The sequence below is a fragment of the Cajanus cajan genome, chromosome 9 (assembly GCF_000230855.2).
Source record: "Cajanus cajan strain Asha chromosome 9, NIPB_CcT2T_4, whole genome shotgun sequence".
NCBI classification, from domain to species: domain Eukaryota; kingdom Viridiplantae; phylum Streptophyta; class Magnoliopsida; order Fabales; family Fabaceae; genus Cajanus; species Cajanus cajan.
Genome location: NC_138525.1, coordinates 47,601,121 through 47,621,783, shown reverse-complemented (window position 1 = coordinate 47,621,783; position 20,663 = coordinate 47,601,121). Strand labels below are relative to the sequence as shown.

The 20,663-nt window shown below is 32.3% G+C and overlaps 1 protein-coding gene and 1 long non-coding RNA gene across 7 annotated transcripts; both read right to left on the bottom strand.

Moving 5' to 3' along the window:
* Nucleotides 1–3,359: 3,359 nt before the first annotated feature.
* On the bottom strand, nt 3,360–6,414 carry LOC109791353 (L-type lectin-domain containing receptor kinase IX.1). The gene is made up of 2 exons (XM_020350643.3): nt 4,453–6,414; nt 3,360–4,112 (listed from the first exon to the last, which is right to left on the bottom strand). Exons 1-2 carry the CDS (start codon nt 5,814–5,816, stop codon nt 3,458–3,460), a joined length of 2,019 nt encoding a protein of 672 aa, XP_020206232.1. The 5' UTR covers nt 5,817–6,414; the 3' UTR covers nt 3,360–3,457.
* A 6,141-nt stretch (nt 6,415–12,555) lies between these two features.
* Nucleotides 12,556–16,099, bottom strand: LOC145951678 (uncharacterized). Of its 6 annotated transcripts, none has more exons than XR_014429561.1 (7): nt 16,081–16,099; nt 15,923–15,970; nt 15,693–15,758; nt 15,112–15,154; nt 14,652–14,723; nt 14,477–14,554; nt 12,556–12,877 (listed from the first exon to the last, which is right to left on the bottom strand). It is a non-coding gene; the product is annotated as an uncharacterized LOC145951678 (long non-coding RNA). The 6 variants fall into 6 exon arrangements; XR_014429563.1 differs by having other exon boundaries at nt 15,911–15,970; nt 16,081–16,097; XR_014429560.1 differs by having other exon boundaries at nt 16,048–16,091.
* Between the last annotated feature and the right edge of the window lie 4,564 nt (nt 16,100–20,663).

Genomic DNA, 20,663 nt, shown 5'->3' with positions numbered 1-20,663 from the left:
GTCAAATTTTTAGGTCTTAGTGTCCAAACTTTTCCTACTCTTTGTTGAGCAATGATTGATCCTTGAGCAAGGATTTGAGGCCACTTCCAGCACAGGGAAATTATTGAAAGAAAACTATACAAGCAATAGAAGCACAATTTGAAAAGCTTATACCAAAAGTTAAGAGTAATATGTATATATGACAAGACTCAAAGAGGTTCAACAAGTAAAACTGGAAAATAAGACTCCAAATAAAGCTAGCACTCATTTAGGAATGTTCCTAGATAGGTACTAGAGTAGATGAACAAAACAAAAAAAATTTGAAAGCAATTGGATAAGTATAGCAAAAGTAGTAGTCAAAACAATAACAAGGAATCAAGTGAATTTTCTCCAAAAACACCTCACGGCTTTTGCATTTTAAATTGTCTTATATATATATTTTTTAATTCTTTCTTTTTCCAGTCTCAAATTAAGACTCCAGAGAAGGTGTTTGCCTTTTGTCTCAAATTTTTCTATGATTCCAAGCTATAGAAACCGAGATTACAAAAATTAGGTCAAAATCCAAGTGAAAATGAGAAACTAGTGCACTAGTCTTAGGTTTTTGTATTGAATTCTTTTTGCACACTTTTCTTTTGAACTTTAAGACTTTTCTTTTGTTTTAGGCTCTGTTTTATCTCTGTTTTCAGCCTCTAATTTTTTTAAAATTGAATCCACAAGAAAGAGTGCACTAGAAGTAGAATTAAGCACTTGAAATTTTGAGTCAAAAATTTTTATAAGATTTTCAATGGAAAGTGATTTGAAAACTTAAGAACACAATGGAAACCTAACTCTAAATAAACTTGCTAGGACTAATAGCAAATTATGAACACAATAAGGTAAAAGAAAAAGCACATATAGGTAGGCACAAATGAACACAAACCGAAAGCAAAATATGAACAATGTACTCAAAGAAAAAATTAGGTCAACATGCTATTCAAGGAATTTTGTGACATAGAAAGACTACACACAAACTCTAAGACAAAACATGGATTAAAAACCAAAATCTAATGCAAATGCATGAAGTCCAATCACGGACACATACAAGAATGGAGAGACTCAAATTAAATCAAAACAAGCACAAGCTAATAGGTCCTAAACATGTTGATTGTGGAATAAAATCAAGAACAATCAACAATGGATCTATGGAACAAATTTGATTCAAAACACTTAGATCCGAATAGAAACTCAAAGAAGACAAGAAGAACACAATGAAAAACACCAATTCGGACACAAAAAGATGAAGCACTTATCTCCTTGAAGAACCTTGCTCTTGATACCAAAATTGATGGAAAAAGTAGGGAGAAGCGATGAATGTTCTTCTCCTTAGCTCCTCCTAGCCACGGATCCTCTTTAAGGAGATAACACCGAATGAAATGGAGCTTGAATGAAGAAGGAACACGGATGGATGAAGGCTCAAGCCTTGGATGGAAGCATCCAAGCTCAAAGATCAATGGAAGACTCACTTCAAAGAGAAGGAAGAAGATGAACTCCCTAGGTTTTTGAGGTGAATTCTCAAGAAGACTTTGAAAAGGAAATTCGGCTCTTGGCTCTCAAATTTCATATAAGGTTCAAAGTGAATACAAAAGGTGAAAGAATGGCTTAAGTATGCACGGAATTGTGACCCATAGGTGCCTAAACTAAAGCCTCACAAAATGGCGCCTAAAGTTTGAATTCAAATTTGAATTTTGAATTCAAACTTTGGTGCACATGTGTAAGTCCGAAAATTTAGGTACCAAGGTGCATTTAGGTGTGATTTGAGAGTCATTTAGGGTTAATTTGAGTGGCACATGTTCAGCCACCCATGGTGCTAAACATGTGACTCAAATGTAACTTAAATGACTTCCAAATTAAACCTAATTTAACCTAATTAGCATACTTTAGTATTCCTTGTATTTTCCTATTCTAATGACCTAATTACATTGGTCAAACAATTACAATGGAAAGGAAAAATTACAAGAATGAAAATGAGCCCAATATTGGGTACCAAAAGCCCAAAGGCCCATGAAGCCCAAAACTAGGCCCAACTAGCCTAAAACCTAAAATGCTACTCTATGTGGTCCAAAATACAAGACCAAAATATATGATACCTATACTAACATGATGTATACAAAACATATGAAAATAGCTATAACAAACTATGGCCCATGAAAAGTTCAACTTGGGCCTTCCCAGGCCCATAAGGCTCATTGGGCCCTGACTGGCCCAAACCTTCATGTCTAGCCAACTCCTCTTGGATTGAGTATGTCACCTCTTGCACTCCAAAGCATGATTCCATCACAGGGTGTGTCCCATCATTATGAGTCGTCACTCTTTATTACAGCCGCCAACGTTTCGAGAAACGAAGCGACCTTCTGATAACACGTGGCATTCAACTCGAGACACAAAAACGAAAGGTCACGACCTTTCACTCAATCATCTCCAACTCGACATAAGCTCCTCACCCAAAGAGCTCAGAGCTTAGGGGCTAGTGTACTGCCCGTACCAAATATCGAGTTCCACGTCGGGCCTAATTATGCTATGACATCAACCACGTGTGCGGGCCCATAGTCAATGGGGCTCGCGACCAATGTTGGGCCGACTTCAAACCCACTCTCGCCTAAAGAGAGAAAACCCTAAAATAACCAAGGTGTGTCTGCTATAAATATGAGACATCTACACTATAAAGGACTAACTTTAGCATCGAAGTCTCTTTTACAGGTACCACCCCATGCATCTCTGTACAACTGACGTGCCCAAGAAAAAAGACTCACCAATCTTATCAGAGTAATCACCCCCAGGCCGATCTCAGGTGAGAACTTCTCCTATTGGATGACAGACATTTTTTTGGCATCTTATTTTTGCTCGTCTTTCAAAATAACACTCTCGCTTGGGTAGAGTTAAAGTATTTGGTGGAATAACTTTTCCAATTTTTTTACAAGATCTAATAATTTTTGTGAGATATATTAATATATATCCCTTCAGTTTAAAGTTCCAAAAGTCGTATTTTTATCTAATAAAACATAGTGAAAAGACCGCTGAAAAATTGACTATAAATAAGCTGGTCAACTGGCCAACCATTGATTTTTAAATATTTAATTGATGAAAAATAAGATTTGACGAATGAGTCAATAAAATTAGAATCAAACTTAAATTTCAAATGGTTAAATTAAAAAATTTTAATATCAAATTTGTAAAAGAAAATTAAAAAATTATTATTATTATGATAAAAAATTACAAAAAATGTACGATGTTTTAAAAATTTAGCGAAATTCACATATGTAATTAATTCTTATATGTAAATACCATGCATTAAACATTTTGTTACAAAGGTCATCAAAAGCATAAAATGAAATTGATTATACATTAAAAAAAAAAAAAAAAAAAAAAAAAAAAAAGGAAGACAAAACTTCCATATATATCCTGCTACCTAACTCCATTATTTCAAAGCCTTGCTCTGAAATTAACGTCCAACACTTACAAGGCTGTTAGTGAAAGGTATTGACTGTAAGGAATTATTAGTAGGTTGCACTTGCTCATGGGTAACCAGAGAAGGAGGAGGATGATCATGCATATCAAGTGGAAGCACTGGCAATGGCAATTCAAGCTGAAGAACTTTTATTACTTGAGCAGCCTTGGGCCTTTCCTTGTCGTTAGGGTTCGTACACCACAACCCCACAACAATCAAACTTGTCATTTCATCCAAATCAAACTCCTGGTTCAATTTCTCATCAACCACATCCAGAACATTCCCATCCACATACTGTTGCCACACCCAGTTCACGAGAGGCACGTGAAACTCTCCATCTTTGTAAGTTCTCCTACCACATGCAATCTCAAGAGCCACAACTCCAAAACTATAAATGTCTGATTCCTTGCTAGCCCTACCTCCGTTGATATATTCTGGGGCAAGATACCCATAAGTCCCTACCACCCCTGTCCTCTGAGTCCTCAACCTTGGATCCACCAACTTTGCCATCCCAAAATCTCCAAGTTTGGTGCTGAAATTTGTGTCCAACAACACATTTGCCGACTTAATATCCCTGTGAAGAACACTCTGCTCTGCATCCTCATGAAGATAATGAAGTGCTACAACCACACCTAATGCTACCTTGTACCTGTGAGGAGAATTTAAAAGACATGTTATTATCCAACACAAGTAACAAATGAAAAATTATTAGATTGTCCTACACCACGCATGACCCCTAATAATTAATTAATTAATTAATCTCTACATGATATATATAATTAAGTATATTATTTTTTAATTGAAAATTTTAAATACATATTACATATAGATTGATCAGAATTCTCATAGTTTTAAATTACCTAATATTTTTTCCTTGATAACATATTGTAAACTACTGATATATAAGTGAGCAATAATAAATGTAAATAATAAAATACATACAATTAAAAACAAAAACTTAAGCTAAATAATAGTAGCATGTAACATACCTAACTTCCCAGGCCAAAGTTTTTTTCTCCCCAAAGAGATGAGTGTCGAGGCTTCCATTAGGCATGTACTCAAAAACCAACAAAAACTCACCTTGCTCGTGGCACCACCCTATGAACTGCACCAAGTTTCTGTGAATAAGACGGCTTATGATCCTAACCTCGTTGATGAAAACTCTCTCTGAATTCTCAAAGTTAGTGAAAATCCTTTTAACGGCAACAACCCTTCCTAAATAACTCAAAACCCCTTTGTAAACTTGTCCCGAGCCTCCTCGTCCAAGCCTTCTATCATCGGCAAAACCATTGGTGGCAGCTACTAATTCTTTGTAATCAAATCTTCTAGGTATAGCTGCCCTATCCAAATCAAACTTCACCAAGGTGGCTCCACCTTCATCATCATCACTACACCCCTTATTACCCCTTCTCTTCATGATTACCACCCAAGCCACAACATTCGCGGCCACGGCCATCAAAACCATCGGACACGTCACCACAACAACCAGCACCACCACGCTCAACCCGCTCCCGTGGTTCGTTCCATTATTACCCGAGGAATTATTATTCGAAACAGTGGAGTTCAACGTTGAACTGAACTGCCAAGAATGAATGACGTTTCGTTCGGTATGGTCTCCAGTTGAAGCTGAGAACCCGACGTCCACCCACTCGGGTAGGGTTTGCATTAGGTCAATCTGGTAAGAAAGTGAAGAATTCGAATTTCGCGACGCGCTTCCGTCGAAGGACCATGACACGGAGAATGACTTGTTGGAAGCAGTGTAGGTTATGAGAGCGTGGCATTTGTTTCCGAGGTTGTTGTCGATGTCAAACGGAGCAGAACGAACGGATACGAAAGAGTTATCGTCTATGCCAACGTGCTGCATGGGAGGGTCAGTGGTGCCGTTGAACGTGTCGAACTCAACCGCGAGAACGCGGTTTTGGGGGAGGAAGCTGTTTGAGGTTTTGTTGAAAAGCGCGAAAGTGCCACCTGCGGCGTTTGGCGGAATCTGGTAACCGTGAGGGGCTATGTAGAAAGCGAAACCGTCGGCGTAGGTGTCGTTAGCGGTTGTGGCTCTGTCGATAGTGAAAGTGAAGCGCGTGGTGAAGTCGGTTGCAACGCCAGAAGATGAGTTCCACAGGCGCAAGGGTTGTCCGTACAAGGCTCTCCCTACGCGGAAAGGATAGGTCACGATGTTGAGTTCCATGGACCCGTCGTTGTTGGACCTTCCATCACCCATGTATGCTATGTTCTTTGCATTCTCGGGGTCGTTGAAGTTTGTTATGTTGAAGTTTAGTGATTCTGTTGTGAGGACCAGAAGGAAAACTGTTACCATCTCTAGTAGTAATCTAAGTGGCTGTTTTTTTTCTGCCATTGTTTGATAGAGCTAAGAAGTTCATGCCAAAACGAAAGGGATTAGAGAAGGAGAACAGTAGAAGAATATATTTGTTTTGACGAGTAATTAAGGTTGTTCTGAATTGGTCTATCGACCTTGTTTAAATAAAAATTAAGTGATGCTTTTTTAATTGGTCTTCTTAGTTATTTTTTTCCTTCTTAGTAAGGATGTATTAATCTTGGTTACTAAATCGATCTTTATATAGGAATAAAATAACACTTTTAATTAAATAAAAATTGAAGTACAGTTTTTAATTAAAAAAAACAAATATTAAATCATTAATTCATTAGTAAAGAACACAAGCATTGAAGCTTTTGTATAAGATTACTAGCGGCTCAAATACTGTGAATGCCGTGCACGGCCTTTCACTTTCTCTTTAAATGATGTTAGTGCAGAGCAATTGAGAAGAAGCTTCGGGATGAGACAAGTCAAATATTAATTTGGTTCTGATGGTACGGCCTTTTCATATGTTATTGTGATTGATCATCAAGTGTTTACAGCATAGAGCCAGTACGTAGAATAAGTCATGAATGGTTGAAGTAATTTCACTACAAGTCAGGTGTATAAAACAAGTTCCTTGACTAAACTGGTTATTTGGGCCCACACGGCAAGGTTTGTTTGATATTTTAATGTTTAAGAATCATTCAACGATTGAGAAATTAATGTGTGACGAGATATACTTTTAGCTAGATAATATCCTTTTTTTTTAGTATAGATAATTACATTGATTTCTTTTAGTTATTGGTAGATGTAGTAACTAACATATCATTGTTCTAAGTTATACCTGAAATTAAACTCTAAGTAAATTTTCGAAGTTTAGTGTACTGCAAAATAAATAAAAAGAAAAAGTAATTTCACGATGATTTGCATAATAGACGAAAATTGCTACTAAACATTAAAAAATTGTATATAAATGTTTATTTTATCATTGACTCACAAACGATTAATTATTCAAATATTATATAAATTATATATCGACTTTTTAAGTTTTACTCAAACAGTTATAAATAAAAATATTTAAGTTTTACCTACATTAAATATTTATAAGTAAAAGTAAATTTTTGTTTTTCTCACAATCATCATATTTGTAAGAACAACATCATTAGGTATAAGTCATTTTCCTTTGAGTTGAGAGGAATCTATTAATATAATTAACATATTTTTCAATGAAAACTAGTGATTAATAAAATTAATAAATATTTCACATCAACAGTATGTAAGCAAATTAAACAACGCTAATATAAATTGGCACTCTAAAATTTACTCTAAGATTAATGTATGATTTCTTCTAAACGCACTTGCTTACTCACGTGTTGGGGGAGTTGAGGGACACCTAGAAGAGTTAACGGGTTAATGACAAAGACTACTAGACACACATACAACTTAATTAAAACATTAGGTATATGAATTACATCTCTTAAGTCATGAATGGTTGAAGTAATTTGACTACAAGTCAGGTGTATAAAACAAGTTCCTTGACAAAACTGGTTATTTGGGCCCACTACAAGAATGTTTCAATTTAGAGTCGGCCAAAAGCCGACTCTAAATCATAAAAGCCGACGCAATATTGTCGGTTATTCGTTGATTTTTAGCCGACGCTAAATAAGTCGACACAATTTTTTTTGTGTCGGCTAAGCCGTCACTAACAAATTTATTTATTTTAATTTTTTATTGTCGGTTAAGCCGACACTATGTTGACACAAATTTTATTTTATTTTTTTCTTTATCTTCTTTTTCTCGCTTATCATTTATTCGTTCGTATTTTTAACATTCCTGGGACTCGATCCGTGAACCTTGAGGTGTTAAGTGAACTGGATAACCAAGTGTACTAGAACACATTATGCGTATATAACATTGAAAAAATTATTTTTATCTCTTTGAAAGCACGTATATTATTTAAATATAGCGTCGGAAAAGCCGACGCTATTCTTTAAATATAGCGTCGGCTTTTCCGACACTAACTTAATTTAAATTTAAATTAAATTATTTAAAGAATAGCGTCGGCTTTTCCGACGCTAAACTTAAAATAAATTTAAATTAAATATTTTAAGTTTAGCATCGGAAAAGCCGACGCTATATTTAAATAATAGTGTCGGCTTTTCCGACACTAAACTTAAAATATTTAATTTAAATTTATTTTAAGTTTAGTGTCGGAAAAGCCGACGCTAAATTTTAAAATAGCGTCGGCTTTTCTGACACTATTTGCGTCAGCTATTAGCCGACGCTTATTTTTTACCGCTTATTCAGCGTTTTCTTGTAGTGGCCCCCACGCCAAGGTTTGTTTGATATTTTAATGTTTAAGAATCATTCAACGATTGAGAAATGAAAAATTTTACGGTAACCACTATTATAATTGTGGGATACTGAAAAAGTTATTTTATTTTTATTTTTTTATTGTACTTACTTATTTTTTTATTTTAATTTAATATTTTCAATAATTTATCTATATAAAATTTTTTATATCTTTATATTATTTTTATATTTCTTAATTTATATCTTAATGTAGTATCTATTATAATTAAAAAATATTAATATTAATATTTTGTTAATATGTTTTAATTTTTCTTTGATGATAATTTTTTTGAATTTATAGTATAAATTAGTTTTTTAGTTGTATTATTTTTATTTTATATTAATGTTATAATATTATTATAATTTTATTTTAAATTTTTTAATTTTATCACATATAAACAAATTTTGTTATGAAAATTAACCTTTTCATTATTTTTTTTAAATTAGTCTTTTAGATTGATTTATCTTATACAAATTTTTAATCTAAAATTTATGTTATTTTAAATTTATTTTTTTAAATTTATTTGTTCACATAATTTGATGTACCAAAACCTTTCAATTTTCATGGATACCATAGCAGCTCCCGAGAGAAATTAATGTATGACGAGATACTTTTAGTTAGATAATATCCTTTTTTTTTAGTATAGATAATTACATTGACTTCTTTTAGTTATTGGTAGATGTAGTAACTAACATATCATTGTTCTAAGTTATAACTGAAATTAAACTCTAAGTAAATTTTCGAAGTTTAGTACTGCAAATAAAATATAAAAGAAAAAGTAATTTCACGATGATTTGCATAATAGACAAAAATTGCTACTAAACATTAAAAAATTGTATACAAATGTTTGTTTTACATTGACTCACAAACAATTTATTCAAATATTATATAACTTATATAAGGACTTCTTAAGTTTTACTCAAACAGTTATAAATAAAAATATATAAGTTTTACCTACATTAAATATTTATAAGTAGAAGTAAATTTTTGTTTTTCTCACAATCATCATATTTGTAAGAACAATATCATTAGGTATAAGTCATTTTCCTTTGAGTTGACAGGAAGGAGCTCTATTAATATAATTAACATATTTTTCAATGAAAACTAGTAATTAATAAAATTAATAAATATTTCACATCAATAATATGTAAGCAAATTAAACAACACTAATATAAATTGGCACTCTAAAATTTACTCTAACATTAATGTATGATTTCTTCTAAATGCACTTGCTTACTCACATGTTGGGGGGAGTTGAGGGACACCTAGAAGAGTTAACGGGTTAATGACAAACACTACAAAAAAAAAAAGTCAATTTAGCCACTAAATTTAGCTATTAATTGATTAGCTATCAAATCTAATTAATTTGGTTGCAGTTTTTATTTAGGGACTGAATTAGCGACCGAATATTTTCAGTAGAAATTTAGCAGTCTCTATTTAGTTTGTAAATTACATATCATTTAACAACCAAAAAGCCACTGAATTGTATGCAAATTTTCTAATGAATTGGTTTCGATGGCTAAAGTAGCGACGAAACAATTTTGGTCGCTAAAATTAATACAAAAATATTATTTATAATAATAGTAGCGACCAAATGAAAATTCGTCACTAAATGTAAACTTTTAAAAAATAAAGAAAACAAATATAAAATTATATAATATTATTTTTATAATGATAAAAAATAAAAATCATGACCCTCCTAATAAAATTATTTTATTTTTTTAAAATAATACATATTATATAATTTAAAATAGATAATATATCATAATGTATTGAAAAATGAGAAACATAATGCTATAAAAGAAATTTAAATAAGAAATTTTTTAATTGAATCTTTTAAAAATATTGAACTAATTTAAATAATAATTTATCTATCAAATTTATTTATTTTCCTCTTGAATCACATACAACATAATTAAAGCATTAGTTATATGAATTACATCTCTTATATACTTTTATTGAACCTTTTCATTACAATGTTAGACTAATTAATCACTCAAAACTCTAAATTATTATGAACCTTTTAAAACTATTATTCATATTGTTATGGTGATTTAAAATTACCATTCATTAATGAGATACGTTACCTAACCATTCTTACTATTAGAAAAACTTTCAATATTTCAAAAATTTATTATGATATATTCCTTAAGATCATTTTATTTTAAATAATCTTTTTGTCCTTGGATATGTATAAGTGTTTACTTTTACTCTTTTTCAATTTATTTTTATTTATGATTTCTATAATGTTTAAACCTTTTTAGTTTAAACAGGATATGTGTTAGCATTTTGTAAAATCAAACCATACGTTGAGAAATCAAGTGTGAATATGATGTTCAGTTCGATCTCTTGGTAGTCATTATCATTAGTCAATCTGTTAACATTTTAATTCTCCCCTAGAATAAGGAAATATTTTTCTATGAAAATATGAATCTTTGAATGAGCTGGCCAGTAGATGAATAGTCTTGCCAACTGGAGTTTGAAGAGGAAAATTTATGTGAAGTGCCTATTACTCAAGTGGAGGAAGCCTTCCAGCTGGATCTAGCTGGTGGTTTGAACAGTCTCAAAGTGAAGAAAAAAAGGGGAAGGCCAAGGAAACAAGTTCAACGATCCGCAAGGTTGGCAATTTCTCAACCTGCATCTAACTGTACGCCTCCGCATTTGAATGTCTTTAGCCCACAAGAGGTTGCGCATAAAATTTGGGGTCTGGGTAGGGAGTTGGGGATGGAACATTTTGATAATGAAACAGAAATATTGCAAAAACTAGCTGTTATGGAAGAGCGTGACAGGGAGCGTTTTTTGAACCAAGGAGGGGGTGTGGAGGGGGAGACTAGGGGGTAATTGTCAGAAGCGTGCCTAGTAGGTGGAGGTGTTAGTGTGGTCTATTTTTATGCGAATATTATCTTTAAATATAAGGGGGATTGGGGGGAGATTGAAAAAGGTGGATTTGGCTAATCTAATCAAATTAGAGAAGCCAGAGGTGTTGTGTGTCCAGGAAACTAAAATGCAGGAGATTGACAGAAAATTGTGTGGCTATCTGTGGGATGATAATAATTATGAATGGGCATTCAGCCCTTCTGTGGGGAGGTCTGGTGGACTCTTAACAATGTGGAGATCTTCTATGTTCAAAGTTCAGACAACTATTGTTGATCCTAACTTTATTGCTGTGTTTGGACAGTGGGGTGAGGAAAATGTAGATTGTTGGGTTGTAAATGTTTACGCTCCTTGCTCTCATGAGCTGAAGAAACATCTTTGGGGTAAATGCAAAACTTGAAGCAGACTAGAGGAGATGGGAAGTGGTGTTTTATTGGTGACTTTAACTCTATCAAGCATGCAGATGAGAGAAAAGGAACATCGGTTATTCTAAGAAGAGAGGAGATTGAATGCTTTGTCGATTTTATTGATAATTTGTCTCTAATAGATTTGCCTTTGCTTGGGAGAAAGTTTACATGGTATAGGCCTGACGGTTCATGTAAAAGCCGGTTAGATCGGAGCTTGGTAACAAATGGCTGGCTTGAACAGTGGAGCAATGCATGTTTATGGGCTTTAAACAGAGGAGTCTCAGATCATTGTGCAATAGTGTTAAAATCAGAGGATGTTAATTGGGGCCCTAAGCCTTTTAGATTCCTGAACAGCTGGCGTCATGAGCCTGGTTATGCAGATTTTGTTAGAAAAGAGTGGGAGAATATAAAAGTTGCAGGCTGGGCGGGCTTTGTTCTAAAGGAAAAGTTGAAGATAATAAGAAGCACTACAAAAAAATCAAGTTTTAGCGACCACCAAAATCGGTCGCTATTTAGGCGAATTCAGTCGCTGTTACATTCAGCGACCGAAATAGCGACCGAAAAAATCCGTCGCTAAAACCCTGGTCGCTATTTAAAATAGCGACCGAAATTTTTTCCGTCGCAATTTAGCGACCGAAAAATCCGTCGGTAGGCATAAAAAATCCGTCGCTAAAATGTTGGTCTCCTAACTTTGGAGACCAATTTTGCGACCGAATTTTTCGGTTGCAATTTCCGTCGCTAATTTTTTTATTTTATATTTAATAAAATATTTAAAAATCAGTCTCTAAATCGGTCGCTAAAAAATTGAAATAGCTACAAATAAATTCGGTCACTATTTCGGTCGCTAAAAATTTAAAATAACTACGAATGAATTCGGTCGCTATTTCGGTCGCTAAAAATATAAAATAGCTACGAATAGATTCGGTCGCTATTTCAGTCACTAAAAACTTGAATTAGCTACGAATTATTTCGGTCACTATTTCGGTCGCTAAAAACTTGAATTAGCTACGCATTATTTCGATCGCTAATGCTAACCAGTATTTTTAAATTATTTTTAAATTATAAATTTATACCTGTTAAAATTAACAATATATTTATTACACAATGTATAATAATAAACTAGAACATACTAAAAGATATAATCTCATCGATGTAAATTTATATTATAGTGAAAACTAGATAAAATATAAGCGTCAATATAGTATGCTAAAAACACAATAATAACATAAAACGTTTAAACTTCAACAAAGTAATATGAAATACAATAAAATGTCCTAAAACAAGTAAAATAAAGAAGCTTAATTAAGGGTCTTCTGCTATGTCATCAAGAGCATCATCAACAGCATGATCAGGATCATCTGGGGTAGTACTCGGTGCAGGAGGGGTTGGCCTTAAAGAGTCAATGTTGAGATGGCGTAGTATATACTGCATCTGCTCATCATGCTGTCGTATATGCTCTTCCAATGCTTTTAAAAATATATACACAAAGTGTATTATATATAAGGAACTAAGAAATGATGACAGATAAATTATCTTTTTATTGTTAAGTATGTAGCAGACCATACAACATGCAGGATTATCTACTTGAATAAATTATTTTGGAGATATCATATAATATTCCTTCAATATCCAGTATATATGAACATATTTGTTTCCGTCATTATTCAACCATATATATAAATGTAAGCAACTAAACCAATTAAAATCATGACTTTATTGCGGATTCAATCTCTACACTTTCTTTTATCAATAATATAATTCAATCTCTACTTTAGTTTTTAGTTTGTAAATGTATAAAAAGGAAAACAAAAATAATGAGGTTTGTTTGAAGTATTTTCCTATACATAATAATAATATAATAAAGAAGACTAAAGAGGTGTATTAATTTAGGGCGTAAGAACGACATTGGTGAAAATAAAAGCTGAGGACCCATAGCTCTTAATCAACATGAATCATTTTAGGCAAAGTTGTCAGCACCTCTTAAGAAAAAATGGTTGGAGTGTCTTCCACACATTTTTTGTTAGATACTACTCTATTTACTAAATTTTGTGTACAAATCTATATATACATTTAGAATTTTCATTTTTTCTTTTCATAAGCATTAATATTAAAAAAGTTACTACTAGTAGTTGTTATACGGACTAAAGACGGAATCAGAATAATTGGAATAGGTGAGATAGAAAAACATGTCAAATCAACTAATTCTTAGTTACAAGAAATTAATATGCTGAATAGTATTCATATATCTTAGAAAAAAGTTTTAATTATGAGTAAAATATTAAAGTTTTAATTATGAATAAATTAATTCCTCTCATGGTTAGTATATGAGAAAAAAGTTGAAATCAATAATAACATGAAAAATATATTAATTTATTTTAAAAGAAAGCTCTTAAAAAATGATTGCTGAAAATCTACGTTAGTATATGATGGAAATATCCTGCATTTAGTATATATATAGATACAGAATGAGAGAAATATCCAGCATTTAGTATATGTAAATGCGGAATGAGGGGAATATCCCATTTTAGAAATTGGGGATTTGATTGATTTTTTGTACCCTTAATTGTTCCCTTGATCATAAAAAGAGAGCATATGTGTGGGTTTAATATTACACATAACACAAGATTCACCAAACAATTTCAACAAACTAAAAAATTACAGCCGTGCTTAGGCACAAGAACAAGCTTAGAAAATACCATTTTTCAATCAGCCCAGACAAAAGTATCTAAAGAGCAGAATTCAATAGAAGAAAGCAAACATAATACACATGATGGCTCGACAGAGAATATTAAGGAGAAAGAATTTAGGATGAACTTTGTCCACCATGGATGTTGGAAAGGAATGTTGCATAACTATGGAGTAGCAACTGGTTTCATCACTTCAAGTAATTGATTCGAGCAATAACGGGATACAGAACACAATTGCCTTATGGTCATATTTTACAGCTTTGTTGTTTATATTGGTCAATAATTCACAATTCATGTTAAGGGGGTCAATCAAATGAAACAAGAGGTGGACATTGGACAACAATTGAACCAGAGAATATAAAATATTATTCTACAAACCTTAATTGCAAAGCTTTATCTGCCTTATCCTTGAGAGCCTTAGGAATTGGACCAGAAAGCTTGTTCCCTGTCAGATTACTGCAAAGACAATAAATCATAAATTATATGTTATCCAAGTGTCTGACTGGGAAAATTAATTATCAATTTAGTAGTTCTAACAAAGATTCAAACTTACAGAACTTTTAACTTTGGCAATTCTGCCAGAAATTCAGGCAGAGGTCCTTCCAACTCGTTGTGTGACAAATCCCTGGAACATAGAACACTTTGTTGGCGAAATTCACAGAAATTAGGAGCTGTCATGTAAGCTTCTCTAGAAAGTTGGCATAAGTATTGTATGCGAGGCTTCTAATTAGTCAATGCTTAAAAAGTTTAATATTTATACACAGTCAGTATAAAGATGTCTAACTAGTCATAATTTTTATAATGTTTAAAGTAATTATTATAAAAAGAAGCCTATGTGTAAACCTATGGTTATATAACCATCAATCATTTATGAGTTCAACTTCATTTATGCTTTTAACAAATCAAAAGAAGCAATTCATATAAACATCAAGTCATTAGCTGAAGTTCCATTTATAAATTTGGTCTTTAGCACAATTCCACCTGAATGAAAAAAATCCCAAAACAGAACTTACCACAATCAAATGCAATCACAGGCTTTAATTTTATTTCTTCCACCTGTGCAACACACATACATACAAATCATAAGAGAATAAGTAGATAATTTGAATTCAAGTACGTAAAACACAAGTTGCAAACTTAGAGTTCACACAAGCAGCAGTTATTTTGTAATAGCAACGCAAATATAACTAAATGCACCATAATCATTAAATTGAATAAAGTAAGGTTACCAACTACCAGATATTTTCAATAAAATACGGATTGTTCAAAAACAAAAAGAAAAGAATCAGAGTACCACACACTTCTTATTCCACTCGTTACCCATGTTGACATATAGCTTAAGATATTTTATTCTTCTCTGACAAGTTTGTTGAAAAAAGACATAGAATCTGCAGGTTGAAGCACCATAAGCTGGTTCTAGCTTAAAAATATTTTTACTAGAGTGAAGTGTTTAAAATAAAAAACTCAAAACTCAACAGAAAACAAAGGAAATCAAAACATACTACTCAACCCCAGCAAAGTCCGTGGCAAAACAGCTCCAAAAGTCTTTATGTGCAGTTTCAACAATAAGTCAAAACAAGAACACCAGTCATACCTTCACTTTCAGTTTCTTAGCTCGTTTAGAAACATGCCGTTGAGAAAGCTCCCTGCTTTGTTGATCCTAATAAAATTTCAATAAATACATAAATGTTGTAAATGTGGGGAAAGTAATTGAGTACATAATGCACAGAAAACAGGCACAAAAGATTAAGCTATGAAGGTGAAAAATAAATATGCATGCCAACCAGCTCGAGAATTAAAATATAAGTATACACTTAATAATACCCTCCAACGACGGCGAAGCGAAGAGGAAAAGGCGAGAAGCGATGGAATCTGCAGAGGAAAAGGGGAACGATTTAACAGAGGAGGTGAAAGAGTGAGAGAGTGAAAGAGAGAAAAAGAGAGATTACCGAAAGACGCAAAAAGAGAAAGAGAGGGATTACCAGAAGACGAAAAAGAGAAAGAGAGGGAGAACTAGGGTTTAAGTTTTTTCATGATTTGGGCCGAAAGCCCATGGCGCCCTTTGTACCCAAGCATTCATTCATTGTCCATAATTGTGTTATACTACCCTGATCACTTTTATAAGATTTAAATACCTATTTAGTAATTTCATAAATTTTATTTTTCAATTTCTACAATTAAAAACAATTTTAGTCATTTATACATATTTTTTCTCTTTTAATCTCTGTCACCTATTTATTATAGGAACTAAAAGATAAATTTTATAATGATATAAAAATTAAAAAGAATTGAAAAAATAATATGATTAAGTGCTAAAATGAAATATTTTTCACTATAAGAATTAAAAATAAAATTCATATATTTCAACCTTTATTCGTAGAAAACGCTCCCCTAAAACTTTCTTAATCCTTTTTATAAGACCTTTTCCAAATTATTTGTGGCATTAATTACTTTTATAAGAATAACCTTAAGTAGAAATACATTAATTAATTAGGTAGAGACTAAAAACAATGCAATCTCAATAATTTTAATGATAATAACGAAAAAGAGGAATTATATAGATTTTTTACTACTTAATTTTTTCTACTGTTAACATTTTAAATTTTGACATGTTTATTAAAAAAAAAATTCAAAGACTAAAACTAAATAAAAATTTTAGTCTAAAAACATAAATTGAAAAAAAATTAAGAACATTTTTTTTGCTACAAATCAAAAGATATATTAAATCAAAAGATAATAAAAATTATAACTATAATAAATTTTCAAATATTAAATTTAGTATATATTAAAATTAATTAAATATTTGTATTTAAGAAATTATTACAGATTTTAAATATATATTTTAAAGTTTTTATTTTATTAAATTAATTGAAAATAAATTATATTTTATCACTTTTTAATAAAGTAAGTGAATGATAATGAATTAACTAAAATTTTAAAATATTTTAATTAAAAATATTTTTTTATCAATACAGTGACTAAAAGTATTATAATAAATAATGAAATTAAATAAATTAAATCTTATAATGGTTATTTTTTTAATGATACTAAATTAAATATTCTAATTATTTTACAATAAATTAAAATGAAAAGATAATAAAATATTTTAACTGATATTTCAAATAAAACACATTAAAATATTATAATCAAAAGAAATCCAGTATTAAATCAAAAGATTATAAAAATCATAACTAAAATTATAATAAATATTTTGATATTAAATATTTGTATCAAAAAAATTACTACAGATTTTAGATTTTATTTATTATATTTTATAATCAAAAGATATCTAATATTAAATCAAAAGATTATAATAATTATAACTCAAATCTAGATAAATATTTTGATATTAAATTTATTATATATTAAAATTAATTAAATATTTTTATCAAAAAAACTGATACAGATTTTAGATTTTATTTACTATGTTTTATAATATATAAAAAAATCCAATATTAAATTATAAAATAATAAAAATTATAAGCTTCTGTATTTTATCTATATATATATATAAATTACTTTCAATAGTAAACTAAGAAATCAAATTAGCGCAGCGGTATTGTGGTTGGCCCATCACTCACATGACCAGGGTTCGAAACTGGCTGTGTAATTTTAGTGAAAATATATTTATATAGGAAAGCCGCATCAGTTTAAAATTTAATACAAAAAATTTAGCGACCGATTTGAATTCGGTCGCTAAGTTTTAATTATATATTGCTACCGAAATGTAATCGGTCGCTAAAAAAAATTCAAAAGTTAGGATTAGCGACCGAATTACATTCGGTCGCAATTTATTTTAATAATTTTTCAATATTAGTCGCTAATTCCGTCGCAGAATATTTTTCATGAAAAACAATTCAACAGCGACCGATTTAGCGACCGATTTTCTCGCTACCACTATAATCGGTCGCTAATTCGGTCGCAAAATAGAGACCGAAAAATTTCGGTCGCTAATTCGGTCGCTGTTTTGGTTGGTCGCAAATTCGGTCGCAAAATAGCGACCGAAAAATTTCGGTCGCTAATTTTGGTCGCTATTTTGTATTTTTCTTGTAGTGAAGTAAGCTTAAAATCTGGAATAAGGAAGTGTTCGGTGATCTAAATCTAAAGATTTCGAAAGTTAAAGATGGGATAAAACAATGTGATATTAAAGATGAAGAGTCTGGCTTATCACCCTCTGAAGTGGTTCAAAGGAAGGAATATATGGCACAATGGCAAATGCTAATGCAAAAGAAGGATACTCTCTTGTTCCAAAAGTCAAGGCTGAAGTGGCTTCAAGAAGGGGATGCAAACACCAAGTACTTTCACGGGTGCATTAACAAAAGATTGAAGTTAAACGAAATCAGATGCTTAAATTTTAGGGGCTGCAGAATTTCAAAACCTGCCCTTATTAAACAATATGTAAAAGAGCATTTTGATAAACAGTTTTTAGAATCTCAGTGGCATCGTCCAGTGTTAAATGGGTTGGTGTTTAAGAGATTAAATCCAGATCAGGTTGACGTGTTAATTAAGCCTTTCACTTTGCAAGAAGTTAAAGAGGCAGTCTGGGATTGTGAAAGTAATAAGAGTCCAGGGCCGGATGGCATTAACTTCCAGTTTATTAAGGATTTTTGGGATATACTACAGGATGATTTTATGTTGTTTATTAATGATTTCCATTCCAATGGCAGGTTAGTAAGAGGACTAAACAGTTCATTCATTGCCCTAGTTCCGAAGAAAGATTGTCCTGAACGTATTGAGGAGTTTAGACCAATCTCTCTTATTGGTTGCCTTTATAAAGTTTTGTCCAAAATTCTTGCTAATAGACTACGGATGGTAATTTCCAGTGTTATTTCTGATTGTCAATCAGCATTTATTAAAGGAAGACAGATTTTGGATAGCGTTCTGGTGGCTAATGAGGCGGTGGAGGAAGTCAAGAGGAAGAAGAGTAAATGTATAATGTTCAAGGTTGATTTTGAAAAGGCCTACGACTCTGTGAATTGGTCCTGTCTACAATTTGTGATGGGTAAGATGGGATTTCCTACTATATGGTGTACCTGGATTGCGGAATGTCTAAAAACATCTAAAACGTCTGTATTAGTAAATGGTAGCCCAACAGAAGAATTCAGTGTATCGAAGGGGTTGCGTCAAGGAGATCCATTGGCTCCTTTCTTGTTTTTGATTGTAGCAGAAGGCTTATTCACGTTGTTCAATAAAGCCAGCCAGTTAGAAAGGTTCAAAGGGTGTTTAATGGGTAAGGACAAAGTACCGGTTGATATTTTGCAATATGCTGATGATACTCTCATTATGGGGCACGCTTCTCATTCAAATATATGGACTATCAAATCAATTTTAAGGTTGTTTGAACTCGCATCAGGGCTGAAGGTTAACTTTTCCAAAAGCACGCTCATGGGGTATAACGTAGAGTCACAACAGTTGCAAATAATGGCATCTATTTTACATTGTCGGGTAGGTTCCACTCCTTTCTCCTACCTTGGGTTACCTATTGGGGCAAATCATAGGATGATCTCTACTTGGCATCCAGTCATTGAAAAGGTTAAAAAACGTCTCTCTCGATGGAAGTGTACAACTTTATCCTTTGGTGGTAGAATTGCTCTCCTAAAGTCTGTCTTACACTCCATCCCGATATATTTTCTTTCCTTCTTCAAGGCTCCCAAAGGTATCATCTCTTCCATTGAGTCTTTGTTTAAATCCTTTTTATGGGGTGCAGATCAAGATAACAGAAAAATAAATTGGGTAGCTTGGGATGTTGTGTGTAGAGACAAAATTCACGGTGGGTTGGGGATTAAGGATTTGACGGCCTTTAATTTAGCACTTTTGGGAAAATGGTATTGGAGAATGTTAGTGGAGAAAAACAGTCTTTGGGTGAGAGTTATTAGATCATTATACGGTATCGCTTCTCATTTGCCAAATGGGAGTGGTGCAAAAGGGCTCAAGATGGTGGGTAGATCTAAATAGAATTGAAGAAGGGGATTTGGTGTGTAATAAGTGGATGTCCAGTAAATGTTGTAAGGTCATTGGAAATGGGGTAGACACTAAATTTTGGTTGGATAAATGGGTGGGTCATGGAAGTCTAGCTCATAGGTTTAGTCGATTATATCAAATAGAAATTAATAAAAATGCTTCTATTGCTGAAATGTTTGAATGGGAGGGGGGTGTGGTTAAATGGAAGTGGAGCTGGAGAAGAAGATTATTGGTCTGGGAGCAGCAACTCCTGAATACTCTTATTAATTTTATCAATGGTACGAAATTCAATATTTCTAATGAAGATAAATGGTCCTGGATAGCTGCACCAGAAAGGGTGTATACAGTTAGCTCGGCTTATAAGGTCTTGAGGAATGACATAATATTTGCATCTAATGTCATATTTCGGTGGATATGGACTAGCATTGCTCCAACAAAAGTTTCAGCTTTCGCTTGGAGGGTTATTTTGAATAGAATCCCAACTAAAGATAATTTGTTTAGAAGAGGTGTTCTGCAAGCAACACAATTGGAATGTGGTTCGTGTAGGAATAAGGAAGAAACTACTTCTCACTTATTTCTTGAGTGTGAAGTCTCTTTTCAGCTC

What these genes read in the sequence shown, in the direction of transcription:
- LOC109791353 (XM_020350643.3), bottom strand. Translation starts at nt 5,816, where the DNA reads ATGGCAGAAAAAAAACAGCCACTTAGATTACTACTAGAGATGGTAACA. An exon ending in ACTTTGGCCTGGGAAGTTAG is followed by an intron (nt 4,113 to 4,452) that starts GTATGTTACATG and finishes TTCTCCTCACAG; the next exon opens with GTACAAGGTAGCATTAGGTG.